The 19,627-nt window shown below is 33.9% G+C and overlaps 1 protein-coding gene across 1 annotated transcript; it reads right to left on the minus strand.

Moving 5' to 3' along the window:
- Positions 1-3,811: 3,811 nt before the first annotated feature.
- Positions 3,812-19,583, minus strand: LOC134709220 (protein ARV1-like). Its single transcript, XM_063569389.1, has 6 exons — positions 19,503-19,583; positions 12,414-12,533; positions 5,639-5,801; positions 5,259-5,337; positions 4,696-4,838; positions 3,812-3,947 (listed from the first exon to the last, which is right to left on the minus strand). The coding sequence occupies exons 1-6, from the start codon at positions 19,581-19,583 to the stop codon at positions 3,835-3,837; spliced, it is 699 nt and encodes a 232-aa protein (XP_063425459.1). The 3' UTR covers positions 3,812-3,834.
- Positions 19,584-19,627: the final 44 nt, after the last annotated feature.

The raw sequence follows: 19,627 nt of genomic DNA on the forward strand, positions 1-19,627 counted from the left end.
GCCAGTCTTTAAAATTTTATCAGCGACGTTCGAATAAACAAAATTTAAAAAGCCAAATGAAAAAACAAAGTTGCAGAGGATCGAAGACTCAAAACTCATAAAGGTTTTTCCAAACACAGCTTGCACACTCCTGTGATATAAAATTCATAGTACCAGTATTTGGTTACCACTTGATTTATAACTATTACCATATCAATGATAAAAATCTTTTCATAGGCGATCTACATATTTCATTTCTTATTCTACATATGTCGGAGTGCTTCCGATTTCACAATAAAAATATAATTCAAACATCATTTTACTTAAAAATTATAATCTAGTACAAAGTTACAGTAATTATTTGTTGTAATCTTTTTTTTCAGTTTCGTATAGTGTTTTGTCGAATATTGTTATATTTAAGCATTATCTATTGTGTCATAATTGAATATATTTGTTTTATTTTGTTCATGAAGATACTTATTTGTCATTAAACAAATCATGATATTTTCTATAATTCCTCTTTTTTAAAAGTTAATTGCACATGATAAGTTTGTTAAGTCTATATCTTGTTATCTGCGACTACATTACTCTCGCCTCTTTATAAGAATAAAAATAGTTAGGAAACCCCCTTTTTCAGATCACTCTTTGTCCTAAATTCAGAGTAATATATGGGTAACCCGTATTCCGACTTTTTTATTGGCATTTAACTAATAATTCTGTTGAAAAACAATATAAAATAGTTAGATCCGAATCAATAGTCAATCCATCGAGACAAAATTCAGTATAAGTGGAAACTAAAATTACAAAATATTGAACTCCAAGGAAAATTCAAAACGGACAATCACTAATCAAATAGCAAATCAAAAGCTAAAACACATCAAACGAATTGATAACAACTGTCCTATTCCTGACTTGGTACAGACATTTTCTTATGTGTAAAATGGTGGATAAATCCTGGTTTTTAAAGCTAGCTAAACCTCTCACTTGTATGACAGTCGCATAAAATTCCATTATATTGACAAAGATGTGTGAACACTACAAACGCAAAAGTAAACAATCCACAAATAGGAGTACAACAGCAGCATACTGTTGGGCATTATACAAAGGGGCATCCACTCAATCTATTTTGAATGCTGCAGATTGGTCATTTGAATCCACATTTGTTCAGTTTTATTTGAGGGATTTAGATACCCACACATTTTTAGAATAAAATATATATTTATTTCAGAATGATGATTAGAACTGTTGTAAATAGCATTTGACTTGTATATATGCTAGTTACTGTTTTTGGTATTATCATGGTTATGATGTTAATGGTGATGGATTTTAAAGTAAAGAAGAAATTTATCCACCTTTGTTTAAAAAAAACTGTCCTCTACATACATATGTAAAAGATCATCGTTTGAAACAAGATATTCCCTGGCGGTCGCTTTTTTGCGAAACATATATATTATTAATTGTAATGATTAAAATTCATCATTTGCGAAAGATTTTGCCGAAAGAAATATATAACGATTTAATTTCATCCATCTTATTTATTTTATTTCGGGTTTCTCAGACTTTACATAAGTGACTTACAATACTTTCTTATTAAGAAAGCACTCAAATTTCAAAAAGCTTCAACACGCACTCCGGGCTCATAGTTTCTTCTACAAAGAATCAACGCTTTTTCATTGTATCTAAATTACTGAATCAATTTACGTCAGTTATTTTGGGATTTCTAAGCTTTAAGTGGAAATTTAAGCCGTTTGTATAATGTGAAATGACACAATTCTGTATAAAACTTTGGGACATCTTGTTGAATGGCATCGTCACAGATACTAAAATTGACTCAAATCAGCGCAAAAAATTGTTCCAGGAGGATAACCACGAGGATACCCAGACAAACGTGTTTGATGTTGAAATCACACTTGCAGACAAGGACCATATTTAAGAGAAGACGGAACGCATTAATTAGGTAAGCACATACAAGGCCCGCTGAAGCACGCCTCCGGATGCTAGAATGTCTCTTCGAAACATTGCCCATATCCATTCAACACATAACAAAACAATATCTGATCCAATACAGAAAGTGATTTATGAATGAAATTCGGATCAAAACATCATTTAGATATGTGACTACTTTAAGGAAGCTATTAAACCAAGAGTTCCAAATAATGAAGTTGAAATCATCCCTTCGTAAATTTTACGGACGCCATCACGAGTTGGTTGACCGTTATGGAATAACCGTTTCACAAATGATATCGGATATGTTCCTTACGCCGTAACTACAATCCCCTTCCCTTTCATGAATTTGACCTACCGAATTAGACTACTAAATAGTTAAGTATTTACCGGATTTATTATCACATAAGCAACACGACGGGTGCCGCATGTGGAACAGGATCTGCTTACCCTTCCGGAGCACCTGAGATTACCCCTAGTTTTTGGTGGGGTTCGTGTTGTTTATTCTTTAGTTTTCTATGTTGTGTCATGTGTACTATTGTTTTTCTGTTTGTCTTTTTCATTTTTAGCCATGACGTTGTCAGTTTGTTTTAGATTTATGAGTTTGACTGTCCCTTTGGTATCTTTCGGCCCTCTTAAATGAGATCAGCATGTCGACGTTTACGTATAATAAACTGTTATCACAGAGATATGTCCTGCCTTTTTGTAATTTTGGCAATGAATTGTGCCAATTAATGCTAATACAATTGCAAACCAAATATCAATGACCTACCACAAGTGGATCCCCATAAATTGACCTAATCACAAACTAATACATGTAATGTAAGCAAACCAATCAAAGTCAATAGACCATGACAGAGGGGGCGGAGCCAAATAATCTCCATGGCAATGAGATGTGACAATGCTAATACATCTGCATACCAATTATCATTGATGTACCACAAGTGGATCTCCATAAACTGACCTAATCACAAAGCAATACATGTAAAGTAAGCAAACCATTCAAAGTCAATAGACCATGACTGAGGGGGCGGAGCCAAAAAATCTCCATGGCAATGAGATCTGGCAATGGTAAAACATCTGCATACCAATTAGCATTGACGTACCACAAGTGGATCTCCATAAACTGACCTAATCACAAACTAATACATGTAAAGTAAGCAAACCATTCAAAGTCAATAGACCATGACTGAGGGGGCGGAGCCAAATAATCTCCATGGCAATGAGATGTGGCAATGGTAATACATCTGCGTACCAATATCATTGACATACCACTAGTGTGTCCCCATTAAACTGAGCTAATCACAAACTAATACATTGTTGACGCCGTCGCCGACGCCGGAAACAGCATACCTTTGTCTCGCTTTTTGACTCCGTCAAGGCGAGACAAAAATGTACATGTAGGTGGGTGGGAAATATCATTTACTCCATATTGTCAAAACAACCATTATGTAGTTGACTGTTTGTATACCAGTGTCGGAGACGACTATGAATATAAGCAAGTAATTTTAACCCTGTCCTCATGTCCTCGTTCATGATTATCACAAAAAACGCCTTATCCTTAGACGTTAAACTTATAATCAGCAACATGACGTATGTAATTAGTGAAACAGGAACGGCTATTAAATTATTAAATTTCTCAAGCTTATTTTATTCAGATAGATGTAAAAACAAGAATAGACTTAAGTGTATCAGAGGCTCTGTTAAAAAGCATGACACACGACTGGGAACTAATTAAAATTTGGAAATAGGAAAATAAAACAGTGGATGATATACGGCACTGCATTTTTTCATATCCACAAGCTTAAGGGTTCAGTGTTTAGATTGGCAGCATCCTCAACATCCTGAACATGGCAAAATATTTCATAGACAAAAAAACAAAACTGAATTATATTCTAACTTTATATCAGTTTATTTGATTGCAGAATGTAAATTATAGATTATGCTGCCTGTTGAAGAAGCTATGACATGACTGGAAATAACAACAACTGAACAAAATATGGCTGGCCATGAAGGACATAACACTGAAATAGAAGAATTAACAATTATGTATTGTAAATGTATATCAATAGAAATATTCTGTATTCGTGGTTCAGAAGTATTATTTATCTCAAAGGCCGTCCTTACCGCTGTGTATAAATACCAATCAGTATGATCAGTCTCATAAATTGAAAGAAAAGTAACAAGTACACCGGCGTGAGCATCTTTTCCTATGTTTATAAAATGGAATTCAAGTTCACCAATGTATACTTAAAATTAACAAACACGTATAAATAGTTGTCCCTCTACTTGCAATAACAGAAAGGTTTATTTAAATGCATGCAGTTGGTCATTGACAATTTTTCAAGCAAAAATTAAATCTGAATCTGTAAGATAGTCAAATTCACATCAAACAAGAAAAATGCAGACAAGTTATTGCAATATTAAAAAAATATAAGTTGTCCGTTAATTTGAGTTTAATTATACCGGAATGTTGGCTCAATTTAAGTATTTCAATATTTTCACTTTTGAATTTGTATTTGAGAATCATTGACATTATTAACATCCATTTTTGTTTCTCTCACATCATGTTGAATACAAGTTATTTTATAAGTACTTAACAGTCTCAGTGTCTACCTTACAGTATAAGTGATGTATATCATCAAATTTCTGAAATGAAAGAAATATTACTTACTTATTTAAACCAAAAGAATGAGATGCAATGTGAAATGTATTCTACTGAATCTTTATATAAACATATCATCAATTGAATAATCTTAAACAATCACTTACCACGGAAAGCTTGAACATTTGATGCACAGACAAATATTGCTGTTAACCAGACATACATCTCATTATATCCCCATAATACAGCAGGTATCACCAATATCTTACCAAAATTTGACAATAAAATGCCTCTTATTATTTCATATAATCTACAAAGGAACAAAAAGATTGTTTAAGAAAAGGACAAAAGTTTTGTCTATTTCATTTTATATGCTACAAATTTCTGTGTTGGTATTATGATAATTATTATTTGTTAATTTTGTGCATGTTTTGTTTATACGCTGAATTAATTCTGCTATTATCTTGAAGCACATTGATTATATCAAACAAGATATTGATATATCAGGACGCAGATATAATATTCTCTTTGAAATGAAAAGGAAATTTGAATTGTAGTGCAACTCAATAGTAAGATGGATTACGTATAGAGGAGGCGTATACAAACCCGCCACAATCTTTATGTATTTGATAAAGTTTTTACCATTAAAGTTGTTTCATAGCTCAATTCTTATATAACCTTTCTCCCCAAAAATACAACCACATATGACCAAAATGTGTAAAATACAAACCTTAGTTTGTCCGAGGAAGGCATAATCTTACTAGCAAAGACAAATGCTGTCAATATTACAACAACGCACACAAGTAATTCTGAAAAAAACACCGTACACTTTATTCAATTATGTTAGGTTACGTTTTAGCAACAACAACAAAATTCTGTTATTTTTAATTTACAGACAAAATAAATAATTTTCACAAAATAGATAATTTACACTTAGTAAAATTATATTTAGAACTTTTGTTTTTCTCTCTTTTATCTTCTTTGGTCAATTTTGTATTTCAAAGTTTATAGTTATGTTTTTAGTCTTTCAATATATTCTTCTGCCTCTGCTTGTATCCTAGCGATTCTAAGTTCACCAGTTCAAAGAAAAACAACTAAATTATATTTTACCTATAAGGGCTACAAAATAGTTAAAGTACAAATCCCATTCGAAAGCAGAGTATAAAACACTATCTGGCATAGGTCTGTTGTTCTGATCTCCATTTTGTCTTTGATGAACGAGTTTGGTGTAGGCGTCAAATAGTAGCAAAATGGAGGTTAGTTTCCACTGAGCCTGGAAGATAGTTTTCGAATAATTTATAAAAGATCAATGTATATCATGAACCGTAAAGAGTGTGAACAATCCATTACCAGTTATATTTTACTTTACCGGACAGTATCAGTTGTATTTCAATATTTCCTTTATTTTGCGTCGCACCTTTGCATGTCAAACTTTACAAACGGGTTCTAAGTTATTATAGACTTAATATGAGTTCGATTTTTTATTGACTATGAATTGTTCTCCACCTTTTCTTGAGACATAAATCTGTCTTGTTCCTGACCAGGTTTGATTAATAATGTTAGCAAATACAGTCCTTCTATCCATCACGGTTAAATGAACATGAGCTGTCGTCGTATTCTTGTTCACCGATTCGACTCAAAATCTCATATCTGATTAAGGTGGCTCGGGCCTTTTCGAAGTTTCTATCAGAAGTGCCGTATTTTTTGTTATTTTATTCTTTACTGAAAGTGAATCAAATTGGTCGAAAAAAAATAGGAGGTCACGGACCATTAAAGCTCAAAATTTTACTTTTAAACAGATCTGTAAAAAGGACAATTCTCCATGAAATGATAGGGAAAAATAAAGGTGTTGACATATTTTTATCGGAATATCAAAAAACATTCTATGTCACTTGGTCTAAAACTGTAATATAAAAAGCTGAAATACAGCTTCAAAGAATGAGCAAATAAAAAACAGAGGTCACCGAAAAGGCAAAAAGAAATTGTATTAAAACCCAAATTCATGCGTGAAATTATGCGCAGTCGAATAGTCCCGAGCCACCTTAAGAACAAACTAAAACTTTTTTCCTTATTAAAACAAATCCTAAAGAAATAATTTACTATGCAATAATGTTTCAATATTTTGTGTGTTTTCTTTCGAAAAGACGTCATCGGGGTAAACAGCAAGATGATCTTCTATGAATTCAGTAGATCAAATTACCATTTATAGACATGAGTATAAAAATACACATACAAGCAAGTCCAATAAAATAAAGACTATTTTTCTAGGTCAGTTTGGTTTCAAGTCATAGATTTCAAGTCCGTATAAATACGTATTCAAATGTCTGAAATGAGTTGAATTATTGACATCAACGATGTTTTAAAGCATAAACTAAATTGAACCAAAACTGTCTGCTAATATGGCGTTGTCATTTTATTTTCGACTTATGAGTTTGAATGCCCCTCTGGTATCTTTCGCCTCTCTTTTGCTAAATAGTTTTAGCCACCGCGGAATAGTTAAGTCACATTCGCCATAGGCGATTCAAAATTAAATGGTGGTCACTTCTTTAATTTTTGAAAGAGGAGTAAATGATACCAGAGGGACATTCAAACTCATAGATCGAAAATAATTGACAACGCCATGGCTAAAAAAGAAACAGACAAACAGACAAATAATAGTAAATAAGGCAGAACACAGAAAATAATAGACTAAACAACATGAATCCCACCAAAAACTGGAGTGATTCCAGGTGCAACAGAAGGGTGAGCAGATCCTGCTCCAGATGTTGCACCCGTTGTATCGATCATGCTATTACAAACCCCGTAAATAGTTTTACCATCTAACTAATTTACGTTTTAAAGATGCATGAAACAAACAGTATGATTTATGCTTAAGGTCATGCCTTTAAATCAATTAAAAAATCTTTGAATAAAGGCAACAGTAGTATACCGTAAGTATACCCTGTACAAAAGTCATAAATCGATTGAGAGAAAACAAATCCGGGTTACAAACTAAAACCGAGTAAAACGCATCAACCTTAAGAGGAAATTATGGTATATGTGCAAAAAAAATTTGGCCAAAATAACAGTCATATGTAATTAAAGAGTTAATCTCTGACTTTAGATTATCAATAAAAGATAATAGATATACAGATTTAAATGAAAATCATTATTTAATATATCTCGATAATCATATAGCTTTATTTCGTGAAATTTAAGTACATAATATCAATAAATAAGTAAGGTCATGCACTTCCTTATATTGATAAGCAGTTTGACACGATTTAGATTTTTCATCAAGAAGGTAATCAGAGAACAATGTTGAAATTTACACTGCTAGTGCTAGTATTTCTGGAATATGAAGTGCATGGGGAAACTTTCAATAACAAAATAGAATTACTTCAAAATGAAGTTTCACGCCTTGTGAATGAAAACAAAATAATGAAGGCACAGCTGTCCGATTTTCAAAGGATGAAATCGAAAATGATTGAATTTGAAAGGAGTTTAAAGGGATTGAACCAAACTCAAACTAATATCTTAGACGATATAGATGAGTTTCGTTCAACACGTAAGTATATTGACTGTCTTATACATTTAGCTTGATAGAAAAAGAAATCCACTTTATTTCAGGTTGACATCCCAGATTTGGGGATTCCCGTCACTAAACCGGCATTTCAGAATGTATTTTCTTGAGATTGCTTTCTCTATTTGTAACACTTTTATTCACTGTATCATTCTTTAAATAACAAGTGCAGTTTGGGTTGAGTTGAAGAAGGCCGCAACACGTGATAGTACGTGTCTTCCAATTGAGATTCTGTGATTCCATGCAATAATCCCAGACCTTGTGACTTACTTTTTAAATAAATAATACGAATTAATTAACTTCGATGAAAAAATAATTCTTATAAGTTGGGATGAATTTCTTTTAGAATATGGGAGTTGCATACTTTTAAATATTAGTTTCACATATAATTTTTGTTTGTGTTGCTCACACATTGTTGCCAAAATAATGGAAAAATAAGCGAAGAGAGACAAAGACTACTAAATGGACTTTCAAACCTGTGAAAATTTTAGCTTGCTAAACATCAAGGTTGTATCATTCATTTTCTTCATGATGAAATTTCTATACTAGTACCATGTCAGGGATGTAACACTTGTTTACCATTCGTTTGATGTGTTTAGGCTTTTGATTTTGCATTGGTTAATAGATTTTCAGTTCGGTAGTATTGCTATTTTACTTTTTATCCATTATTCATTCAAACAAAACATTACACATAACCCCGATTTTCTTCATAAGAGCAAATTTATTTTACAGAAAAAAGACAAAGTAGCAACAGTGAAGTGGTCGCCTTCCATGCGTATCTTGCGAACTCCATTTCTTCGTTAGGATATCATCATCCAATCAAGTTTGAAACAGAAATGACAGATAAAGGAAGCCACTACAACCACTACACAGGTACATTTACTGTACCTGAAACAGGAGTATATGTATTTACATGGACACTTGTTGTCAGACATACATATTGCGCGACTGAGCTGGTCTTGAATAATTCTATTATTGGAGAATCGTATCCGGACTCTGCGCATGATGCAGACAACGCATCCGCAACAGAAATAGTCGTCAGAGAAGCTGAAGTTGGGGATGCTGTGTTTGTTCGAGCAAAAAAAGGTTGTTCGTCCATAAGAAGCGACACAGTAACGAGATCTAGTTTCAGTGGCTGGAAACTATAATAGTTGATAAGATTAAAAGTTAATTATATTTATCTGTTGTACATTGTTTACAATTGTTATATGCCCTTGATCATTTTGCATTTATGACATAATCATTTCTCATTAAAATCTTTCAAAATTTAGAGACTTCAAAGGTTTCAGATGAGTTATAAGGTTCAAAGTACAAAAATATTCAAATTTTAAAGTCTAGATATATGAAAACCAAAATTATCGAAAGGAATCGTGAATTTATCTATAAACAGGAGCCCAAAACAGCTATGGAAAAATACGCATTTCGATTACCCCTTTCCCCTTCTCACGAATTTGATCTACCGAATTCAATTCATTACCGGGTTTGTACTAAAAGGAGCAACACTATGAGTGCCAAATGTGAAACAGGACAACCCAAGATCACCCCCAGTTTTTTGTGGTGTTTTTGTTGCTAAGTCTTTTTTAGTTTTCTATGTTGTGTATTATATACTATTGTTTGTCTGTTTGTGTTTTTTTTTTTGTTATCCTAGGCGTTGTCAGTTTGTTTTCGACTTATGAGTTTGAATTGCCCTCTAAAATCTTTCGCCTCTCTCTTAAGCTGAACTACTTGAAAAGTAATTACAAATTAACATGAAATAAATGGAGAATGTGTCCATGGGACACAAACGATGCCACGGCTTGCATAATATATAAAGGTATAAAAGGACATAACTACCCCGAAAATTCAGCAAGGGGCAAACTTTAGAACGGTAAAAGAAACACGAACTGGATCTGTTTTTTTTTTGTGTTAAGAAGCATTTTGTATATGCTTCATAAAAGGCAAATTAAAATAAATCAGCAATTATTTTCATTTTAAAGGGGTGTAGATCGGTTAAGGTGACGCCACCTAAATTCGAACTTGATCTGTATTTTGAAGTGATTAGCTTTGTGTATTAATTTCAAAACATTTGGTTAAGGCAACCTAAAGTTAGAGAACCAAACCAAATTTGGGACGTACGGACGGACGTTCATACGGACAAGCATAAAAAGCAAATATCAATAGACACTGGAACATGACTGAAAAGTATTGATGAAATTCAGACATGTACAGTATTGACTATATATCAAATATTATTGAACTATTATAAGTGTTTCCCTCTGAACTTACTCAATCACTGTCAAAATTAAATAAAATCATCTTATTCGGAAAAGAGATCATTGTCACCACGATAAAATCAACTATATTCTCTTACAGACCACATGCTGATTCATTCGGTTAGTGTCTCAAAGATAAACATCCACAATCACCTTTTGTTCACCTACATAAACTTATCTTCTAGTCCCGGCGAACTTATATTGAAATCAAAGATACCACCCACACCTCACGATCCGACACATACTTCCTTGTTTCTTCTTGTTTATCGAAACCAATCATTTCATCACGTACGGTCAGAAAGAAGGGCAAGTTGGATTCCTCGCGATGGAATAGAGCAATGTTACACACTGCCTCGTTTCTCTACAGTGAAGAAAGTTCACATAAAGAACTTTTACAAAAAGTCATGTAAATAAACTCATCATACCAGAATTAACATTTTATATTTGTGACAGACGCGCGTTTCGTCTACTCAGTGACGCTCGAATCAAAAATGTTTAAAGGGCAAAATAAAGTACGAAGTTGAAGACCAAAAATTCCTAACCTTTTTTGCCAAATACAGCTAAGGTAATCTATTCCTGAGGTAAAAAAAAAAGCCTTAGTAATTATAGTCTGTCTCGAACCTATTATAAAAAAGAAGGGGAACAGGGAAAGTAACAGAGACCACAAGCTTTTTGTCTCGCTATAGAACCCATACGTTCCCTCCGAAGAGATGTTGCAAGGGTTCTTTTACATGCAACAATCACGACACTACTTTTAAAGGAACAGTTGCTTTAAAATACAATTATAAGTAAGCAATGATTGTGGTTGTTAAATTTGATAGATGCTTTATGTGCTTTTGTGTTAAATATTTGTTTGTTTTAGTTCTCATTGAGATATCTACACATTTATGATTGCAATATTCCTTTTTTGACAATTTTACATATTATGTCTGTTTTATTCACGCATTGTTGTAGATATAACAGAATTTGCTGCGATTGTCATATAAGTGAGAGGATTGGCGCTATAAAACCAGATTCAATCGAGCGTGCTACCACTATATAACAAAGATGAGCCCGAAATTCAGAATAATCTACTGAAACATTTGTCAATATGACCCATTTAAACGTTTTTAAGAAAAATTAGATTAAGTAACAAGTCAACAACACAAGCAGACAAAAATAACATGGTCATTTGCTTCAAATCGAAATGTGTCTTTCAAATCGAAATGTGTCCTTCAAATATATCATATTGAATATCTGTTCAAGCTTAAACTGCTATAATCAGAGATTCAATAATGGAAGTTTCAGGTGTTGTTTAGTGAAAAATTGAAAACAACAGTTTAATAATTTCTTGCGTCCGAACCACTTTTCTGGATTTACCTCCATCAGGAACGCTCAAAGCCAAACATTTGAAATTCGAAGATGTATAAGTACCGAAACCGTTGAACAGCTATATGTCAAAAATACCTCAAATTAACAGCCAAATTCATATAAATCCAACTCTGCCTGCGGGGGTTTAAACCTTAGCTTCTTGATAATTTCAAAATTTATAAACGGGCAAATTTAGTAAAGTTTGTTATATCATGTCAATACAAAAGTACTGATTATTATTTACACCACTGGGTCGATGCCACTGCTGGTGGACGTTTCGTCCCCGAGGGTATCACCAGCCCAGTAGTCAACACTTCGGTTGACATGAATATCATTAATGTGGTCATTTTATAAATTTCCTTTTTACAAAACTATGAATTTACCGAAAACCTAAGGATTTTCTTATCCCAGGCATAGATTACCTTAGCCGTATTTGGCATAACTTTTTGGACTTTTGGATCCTCAATGCTCTTCAACTTTTAACTTGTTTGGCTTTATAAATATTTTGATATGAGCGTCACTGATGAGTCTTATGTAGACGAAACGCGCGTCTGGCGTAATAAATTATAATCCTGGTACCTTTGATAACTATTGATAATTTCTTGCGTCCGAAGCTCTTTTTTGGATTTACCTTAACAGGAACACTCAAAGCCAAACATTTGAAATCCGAGGATGTATATGTACCGAAACCGTTGAAGAGCTATAGATATGTCAAACTTACCTGGGTGGAGTTATTGCTGAGAACATGCTGAAATGCTTCTCTCTTCAACAGTAAAGCATCAAGACAGATAATGACTGGATCAAACTCTATATATTTATCTACAAGTTCTTTACAATGGATCTAAAAGTTTAAAAATTCATATATAAAATAATTCCATTACGCTTTCAATAAATACGTAATTTTGGCACGGAGATGAGTGGATTACTTTATCTGATCTCCCCCGTGAAAAGATTTGATTCATTGTCACAATTTGGCTATCGTTTTATGTCCTGTTTGGTATGATCGCTGACTTTGTATGAGTTTTCTAGGTTATCACTGAAGAGACGTTTATTGTCGAAATACGCATCTGGTGCAGTGAAATAAGTACCTTTAATGTTATTATACGATGACACATGACTAATAAACGAGGTTAAATATTAGAAATGAATACGTGTTGCAACATATGCATGATATGTAAAAGTGTGCATTTGCAAAGAATTTCTTGATTATTCTTAATGCTTTTTGAAGGTGAATATAGGAAAGTACTTATGGCGCTTGAAATCAAGAGTGTCATTTTCACTTTTAAAACAGACTTTATATATAAAACAAATATTGTGAATTTATTTGTTCTTACCATTTGAAATTAAAGACAATAATACACAAATTTACCTACAATAACACAATTACGGGATGTATAAGTGCAGACCAAAGTCATCTATGTATCAAAGAAACATAAAAAGGCATATAGACAAAGAACATTAGCAAAGTAAAAGACAAGAATACAAAAAAGTTTTACAATAAGTCTAGTCAATCTATCATAAATTTGAACCTAACCTTGAAGTTATTGCAACAAAAGAATTTTAAGTTTTAATCTTTAGAATTATACCCCAAATATACACACAATAATGTCCAACAAAATCTAACGTGATAAAAACTTAAAAAAATATATTTTAACATTCCTATGGAGATTTGCATTGCTCTGCAAAAAAGGCAGAAAAAAATCAATAAAAATTGATACAAAATTATTACTTTACCGCATCTATTCAACAATATGTAATGATTGTATAACAAACAAACAACTCTTAAGGTGATTTCATATCTTTAAGCAAGGTACAACCCACATCTCATAACTCATTAGTTGAGTTATCATTTTAGATTTTTCAACATGTCAAGGTAAAGGATCTCAAATTAAATACAATAATTCTTCTTTATGTGGTTAAAAGTATCCTGAAACAAGGAAGATGCTAAACAAATATAATTTACAGATTTAATCAATACCAAATAATCACTTTATTTTGTTTTAAAATGGTCACAAAACCTTAAATTTGCAATTTCTGTAATGAAAAATGTGCAAAAAAAAATTCAAGAAATTACCCACAACACTTCGGCTTTGTACATTTAATGAGCAGGGGATAATATAATGAAGTCCAATACGAACTTATAACCTCAAATAAGTATCATACTTTACATGAGTGTTTAGAAAATCACCCAAAAACAGTCAAAAAAAATTGAAATTAAAAATGTTGATTTTGAGTTTTCCTCAAGTTAGATTTGATGGGACTTTTTTCTGTGTATATTTGGGGCTAAATGCTAGATGAGAACTTATACATTTGCTATTGCAATTAGTTTTGAGGTCCAAACTTAGTTTGACTGGACTAAATAGCACAACGAGATGTATAAGTACAGACATATAGAGCCATATCAAATGTAAAAGAGGTGTTTTTAAATTTTGCTGGAATTAGGCTTTTACAAAAGATGCGAAAAATACCAATCAAGTATACAAACTCGATCAAGAGTCAAAAATAAAATTACAATGACCTGGTAAAAAAAAAACATATAAAAACATAATTCTACGGAACACAACCACAAAAAAAACGGAGATTATCTCATGTTATCTCAAGTGAAGGGTTGGAAGATTCTGTTCAAGATGCCAGCAAGTTCCCCATTCTTGAAAATTTAGAAAGAAAACTCCGTATGATTATGAGCGACTGAGCATGATGAGTTGATATTTCCCCCAAAATGAAGTTGTGTCTTCAGAGGAGTGTAACTACTCCAGGGTCTGTGGCACTTATTGTCCGTACAGTTAAGTTTTTTTAAACCTGTTTCGGTATATTTAAAGTGCCATATTTACAGATACGTGATTGGGTTCTGATGTTCTGTTAAAAGTCTAAGGACGTTATGGGGATCCGTTAAGAGTTTGTAGTGTGCAGTCGTCTTACATATGAAGATTAATGTTGCCACATCTTAATAGTATCAGGGATGTATGAGTGTTATATACAACAACTCTGGTATTAATTTTCCTGATCTTGATACCTTGGAAACACCGGGTCCTACTGGTGACGTTTCTAGTAGGTGTTGGAAAGGGACTTTACAAAGTTGTAGATGCTTTGAAAGAATTAGATGATTCTATCTCTCACCATTTGTTGTTCAAAGATTCCAAAGGTACATGCAGTTGATGAAGCAAATAATTGACCCTCCAGGGTTTCGCGATTTGTAGTTCCTGAAGTAAAATACTGCTGCCTGGCATTGTACATTTTTGTGTTGTTGAATTCGATTGTTATTACAGATTACTGAGGCTTACGTGTATGTTAAAACTCGTAGGCATATACTAGTTACTAGGGGTATTTGCAAAGTATTTACTCGCTGTGGAAAGTTTCTGGTGATGATGTTCTTGGAGCCTTTGCTGTTGTCTCATCAATGTGATTGTTGTTTCTATGTTATTGGGGATCAAACAGTCATCATCAAACTGTTTGAAAGAAGATGACAAAGTTCAGTTAGTCTATTAATGAAAAAAGCTAAAGATATTAGGGTCAATAATGCGTCAGAAATAATAGGTCATATGACGGCGACATTCTCCCTCTACTTGGACACGTCGCCTTTTCTGCGTAGAAGTTACCATATCATTTTAGGATTGAACCACTGATTCTACAATATTGGAACTTGAGAGGAACAATCTTTGATGTGGTAACTTGACAGAGGCTTTCATAAAATCAAGTATTACGGCATCCGTCTAATAATAATATATTGAACGTCTTTTGCAAATTCTTGGAGGGTTGCGATAGGCTATCTTTCACTAGTCTAAGTACGTCTACTCAAGAATCAATTCTGAGCATCAATAAGGGATTGTTTTTTTAAAGTGCTGTCACTGATGAGGCTTTTGTAGATAACGATCATCTGGCGAAAATACAAAATTTTTAATCCTGATATATTTTATGCGTTTATTCATGTTAGTCTAGAAGAGGGACGAAAGATACCAAAGGGACAGTCAAACTCATAAATTTAAAACAAACTGACAACGCCATGGCTAAAAATGAAAAAGACAAACAGAAAAACAATAGTACACATGACACAACATAGAAAACTGAAGAATAAACAACACGAACACCACCAAAAACTAGAGGTGATCTCAGGTGCTCCGGAAGTGTAAGCAGATCCTGCTCCACATGCGGCACCCGTCGTGTTGCTTATGTGATTACAAATCCGATAAATAGTCTAATTCGGTATGTCAAATTCATGAAAGGAAAGGGGATTGTAGTTACGACGTAAGGAACATTTCCGATATCATTTGTGAAACGGTTATTCTATAACGGTCAACCAACTCGTTATGGTGTCCGTAAAAATTACGAAGGGATGATTTCAACTTCACCATTTGGAACTCTTGGTTTAATAGCTTCCTTGTGAGCAGTAATGCAAGCACGGGAATATCGTATCAATTGGGAGATATATACCCCGTATGCAGGTGCTGCTGGAATGTTGCTACTCAGAAATGGAAAGTTCACAATTGGAAAGCTAAAATCATCTCTTTTGTCGTAAAGTTTTGTCTTCAACCGACCTTCATTGTCAATTTCTAGATGTAAGTCAAGATATGAAGCCGACTTAACTGTATCTGTAGTATCCTTTATCTCCAATTCGATGGGATAGATGCGTTCCACAAAGTCACCAAATTTTGAATGGTTTGGTGAAAGAACGTCATCTATATAGCGGAAAGTAGAGTTAAAGGATATTGCTAACTTCTTATCTTTCTTCCTAAGAAGTTTCTGCATGAAGTCAGCCTCATAATAATAAAGAAACAAGTCAGCAAGTAGAGGGGCACAGTTTGTTCCCATTGGGATGCCGACAGTCTGTTGAAAAACACGTCCTCCGAACGTAACAAATATGTTGTCAATCAAGAAATCAAGCATCTTGATAATATCGGTTTCAGAGATTTTTTGTTTGAATCAGAGTGATTCTTTACTAAGTAGGATTTATCCCTCCCTAAGACAAGATACTTGTATCTACGTTTGCCATTCTTTTTCATGAAGAAAAGTAATACCAACTCTTTTAATTTGTCTTTTAGTTTGGAATGTGGAATACTTGTGTAAAGAGTATAAAAGTCAAATATTTTAATACTGTAACAAGATGAAAGAGAGTTAGATTGTATGTACTCTAAAAGATCTTTGGAATTTTTAAGTATCCATATCTGATTGACGCCAACTCTAGAATAGGCAGTTTCACAATAATTTTGAAGCCCGTCTTTGATTGCTGATAAAATAGATGTTAATAATTTAGAAAGGGGTTTCGTGGAGCACTTGGAAGACCCAGCAATATACCGTTGTTTGTAAGGACACTTATGTAGTTTAGGTAGCCAATACAGTGATGGAAGATCCAGTTCTTCATCTTTGGTTGAAATACCAAAGGAACAAAGAACAGACCTATGATTATCCAGGATTTCCTCTTTAGTAAGTGTCGTGAGGGTATATGTTGAGTTTCCAAGTGAATTGTCTATACTTAATTCGTTTATCAAGCAATAAATGTAATGACTTTTACAGACAAAAACGATGTTATTTGGGGCTTTGTCTGCGGGGACAACAACATATTTATCATGGAGGTCGGATAGGTGTTTAGCAACATTTGGGTCTTTGAAGATTGACGTAGCATGGGCAATGATGGACCCATTCAGTTTCTTAATTCTGATTTGTATTAACGACCTCACTGCCTTAATCCATTCGGATAGAGTGTCTACGTCTTCCTTCTCGCGCTTAGCCCATTGCCTGGCATAATCCTCGACTGAATCCATCAAAATTTTAAAGTTGTATTTCCAATTGATGGATTTAGGCTCACGATATTTCGGACCTTTCGATAACACATTTCGTAGAGAAGTGTTATTAACAATGTTAAGGTCACCGGTAATAACGTGGCCAGCAGGATTATATGTGAATTGGGAACTAGCACAAGTGCAATCAGGAGGTTTAGACTTGAAGTCGTCAATATCGAGATCCTGCACAACGCGTTTATAATTGAAAATTTTAGTTGCAATAGGTTTGGTATAGGTATAAGAAATTATTGGTACAGACTGGTCTTTGAAATAAGGAGGTATTTTCGATTGAACTAATTTATGATGAAGGATATTGCCTAGGTTGACGCCATCGAGACCTTTGTTGGCAAAGAAAAGATTTGAAAAGATCTTTTCTCTTTTTCATCTTTTCCAATGCGAACTGGCTTGAAAAGTTTTTGACTTGCAATATCCGAAATTATAGCTTGAAGTTTGTATTGGTTTGAATGAGGGTTTGTAACAGTGGATTCCAAACATAAATTGAACAGAGAATGAAGTTTTGAAAGGGGTAATGGATAAAGTTTCGTGCAAATGTGATGAATACCTAACGGTTTTTGTATGAATGGCAGCAAGTCATTAATAGAGACATCATGCAGAGAGGGTGATGTATAATGACCATGACCATGACTGCGTCTACGTCGAGGAGTCGAGTTGAAAATATTCATCACATTCACCGAGTTACACGAAGGACTAGATAGAATACCTATACCATCAATTTTGTCATTGCAGCCATACGGTGTTGCAGTTCCCAATTGTCTAATCCAGTAGTCTTCTTTTTGTCTACGGAGAGTCGTTGAAAGATTAGGATTGTTAGAGCTATGGTATATCTTTTCGATAATGCGAACAGTCATAGAAACGATGGAATGATCGGGCTGATTGAAATGCTGAAATAGAATGTCGTTAGCATTGAGGTCCATGTCTGATCTATGACCGCACATCTGTTGGTTTAGCACTAGCCTTCCTTTCGTTTCACCGACGTACTAGTATATCAATCCGCAAAGGTTGCACTCTTATCCGTAGACGACATTTATCGATTTACAATTCAGATCATCGTAACTTCTGGTAAAATATGACTTCTTGGTCAAATTGCTAGTGAATTCAGCATCTGTAATTAAAATAGCACAAGTTTAGCAGTCTTTGGTCTCACATTTTGAAATGCGACAGTGTTGTACTGTGTCATCAAAAACCAAAATGTCTTTAAGGAGAACTGAACATGGCTGTATATGTGTAATATTGCTGTTGTCACTAGGACGATGATCTGAATGAGTCGTGTTTGGGATATTAGTCATGTCTGGTGATGAGGGGACACCTGCCGTATAGTCCACAGTTCTATCATGGGCCACTTTGACCAAAACAACATGGGTTTAGAACCAAACTATTATGCCAGTCCCAGCTGGTAATAACTATACACTAAATAGCTATCCTAAGAATATGGAGGACGGCGATCAGATATACATCATTCTCACAGGCACTTGTCTCAAAAAAATATTTCCTGTATATACCTTAATACAGGAATTATTTTTTTGAGACAAGTGCCTGTGATCATTCTGTTAGACTTTGCCAAGGCCTTTGATTAGGTACCACATGCCAGACTACTTAATGAAATGGATTACTACGGGGCAAGAGGTTTCCAGCTTCAATGGATAACTTGAAACAGTTTCTGTCCAACAGACTGAACATAGCTCATTGTCGAAAACCACAAGTCGGACCTCTTGACGTGGTATCTGGAGTAACCCTAGGGTACTTAGATGGGTCCCTTACTCTTCCTAGCTTATATCAAACAGCAAACAGACCTTACCTCGCTGGAACAAAGGTGAGCCGCTCATGTCTGTTTGAGATGCGCCCGAGTCAATTACACTTTAGATCACTTTAGTACAGAGTTTGACTCGTAACCGGGAAGAAGAAGAAGACATGTGAAATTGTGTTGCAATAAATCGAAGTGTATAATGTGATGCATTCAATGTTTTGGTTTGCTACGGGTTAAATATTGTCTTCTCTAAATATGAAATATTACTCACGCAGTGTTCCAGTTGTATTATATCTTTAGAGAAATGTCTATAAAGACTATTACACTTTGTTCCGCAGTTGATGCATTTCATTGTTTTATTGTTTATAGCGGATGTTTACATTAGTAAAATAATAA

The sequence above is a fragment of the Mytilus trossulus genome, chromosome 3 (assembly GCF_036588685.1).
Source record: "Mytilus trossulus isolate FHL-02 chromosome 3, PNRI_Mtr1.1.1.hap1, whole genome shotgun sequence".
NCBI classification, from domain to species: Eukaryota; Metazoa; Mollusca; class Bivalvia; order Mytilida; family Mytilidae; genus Mytilus; species Mytilus trossulus.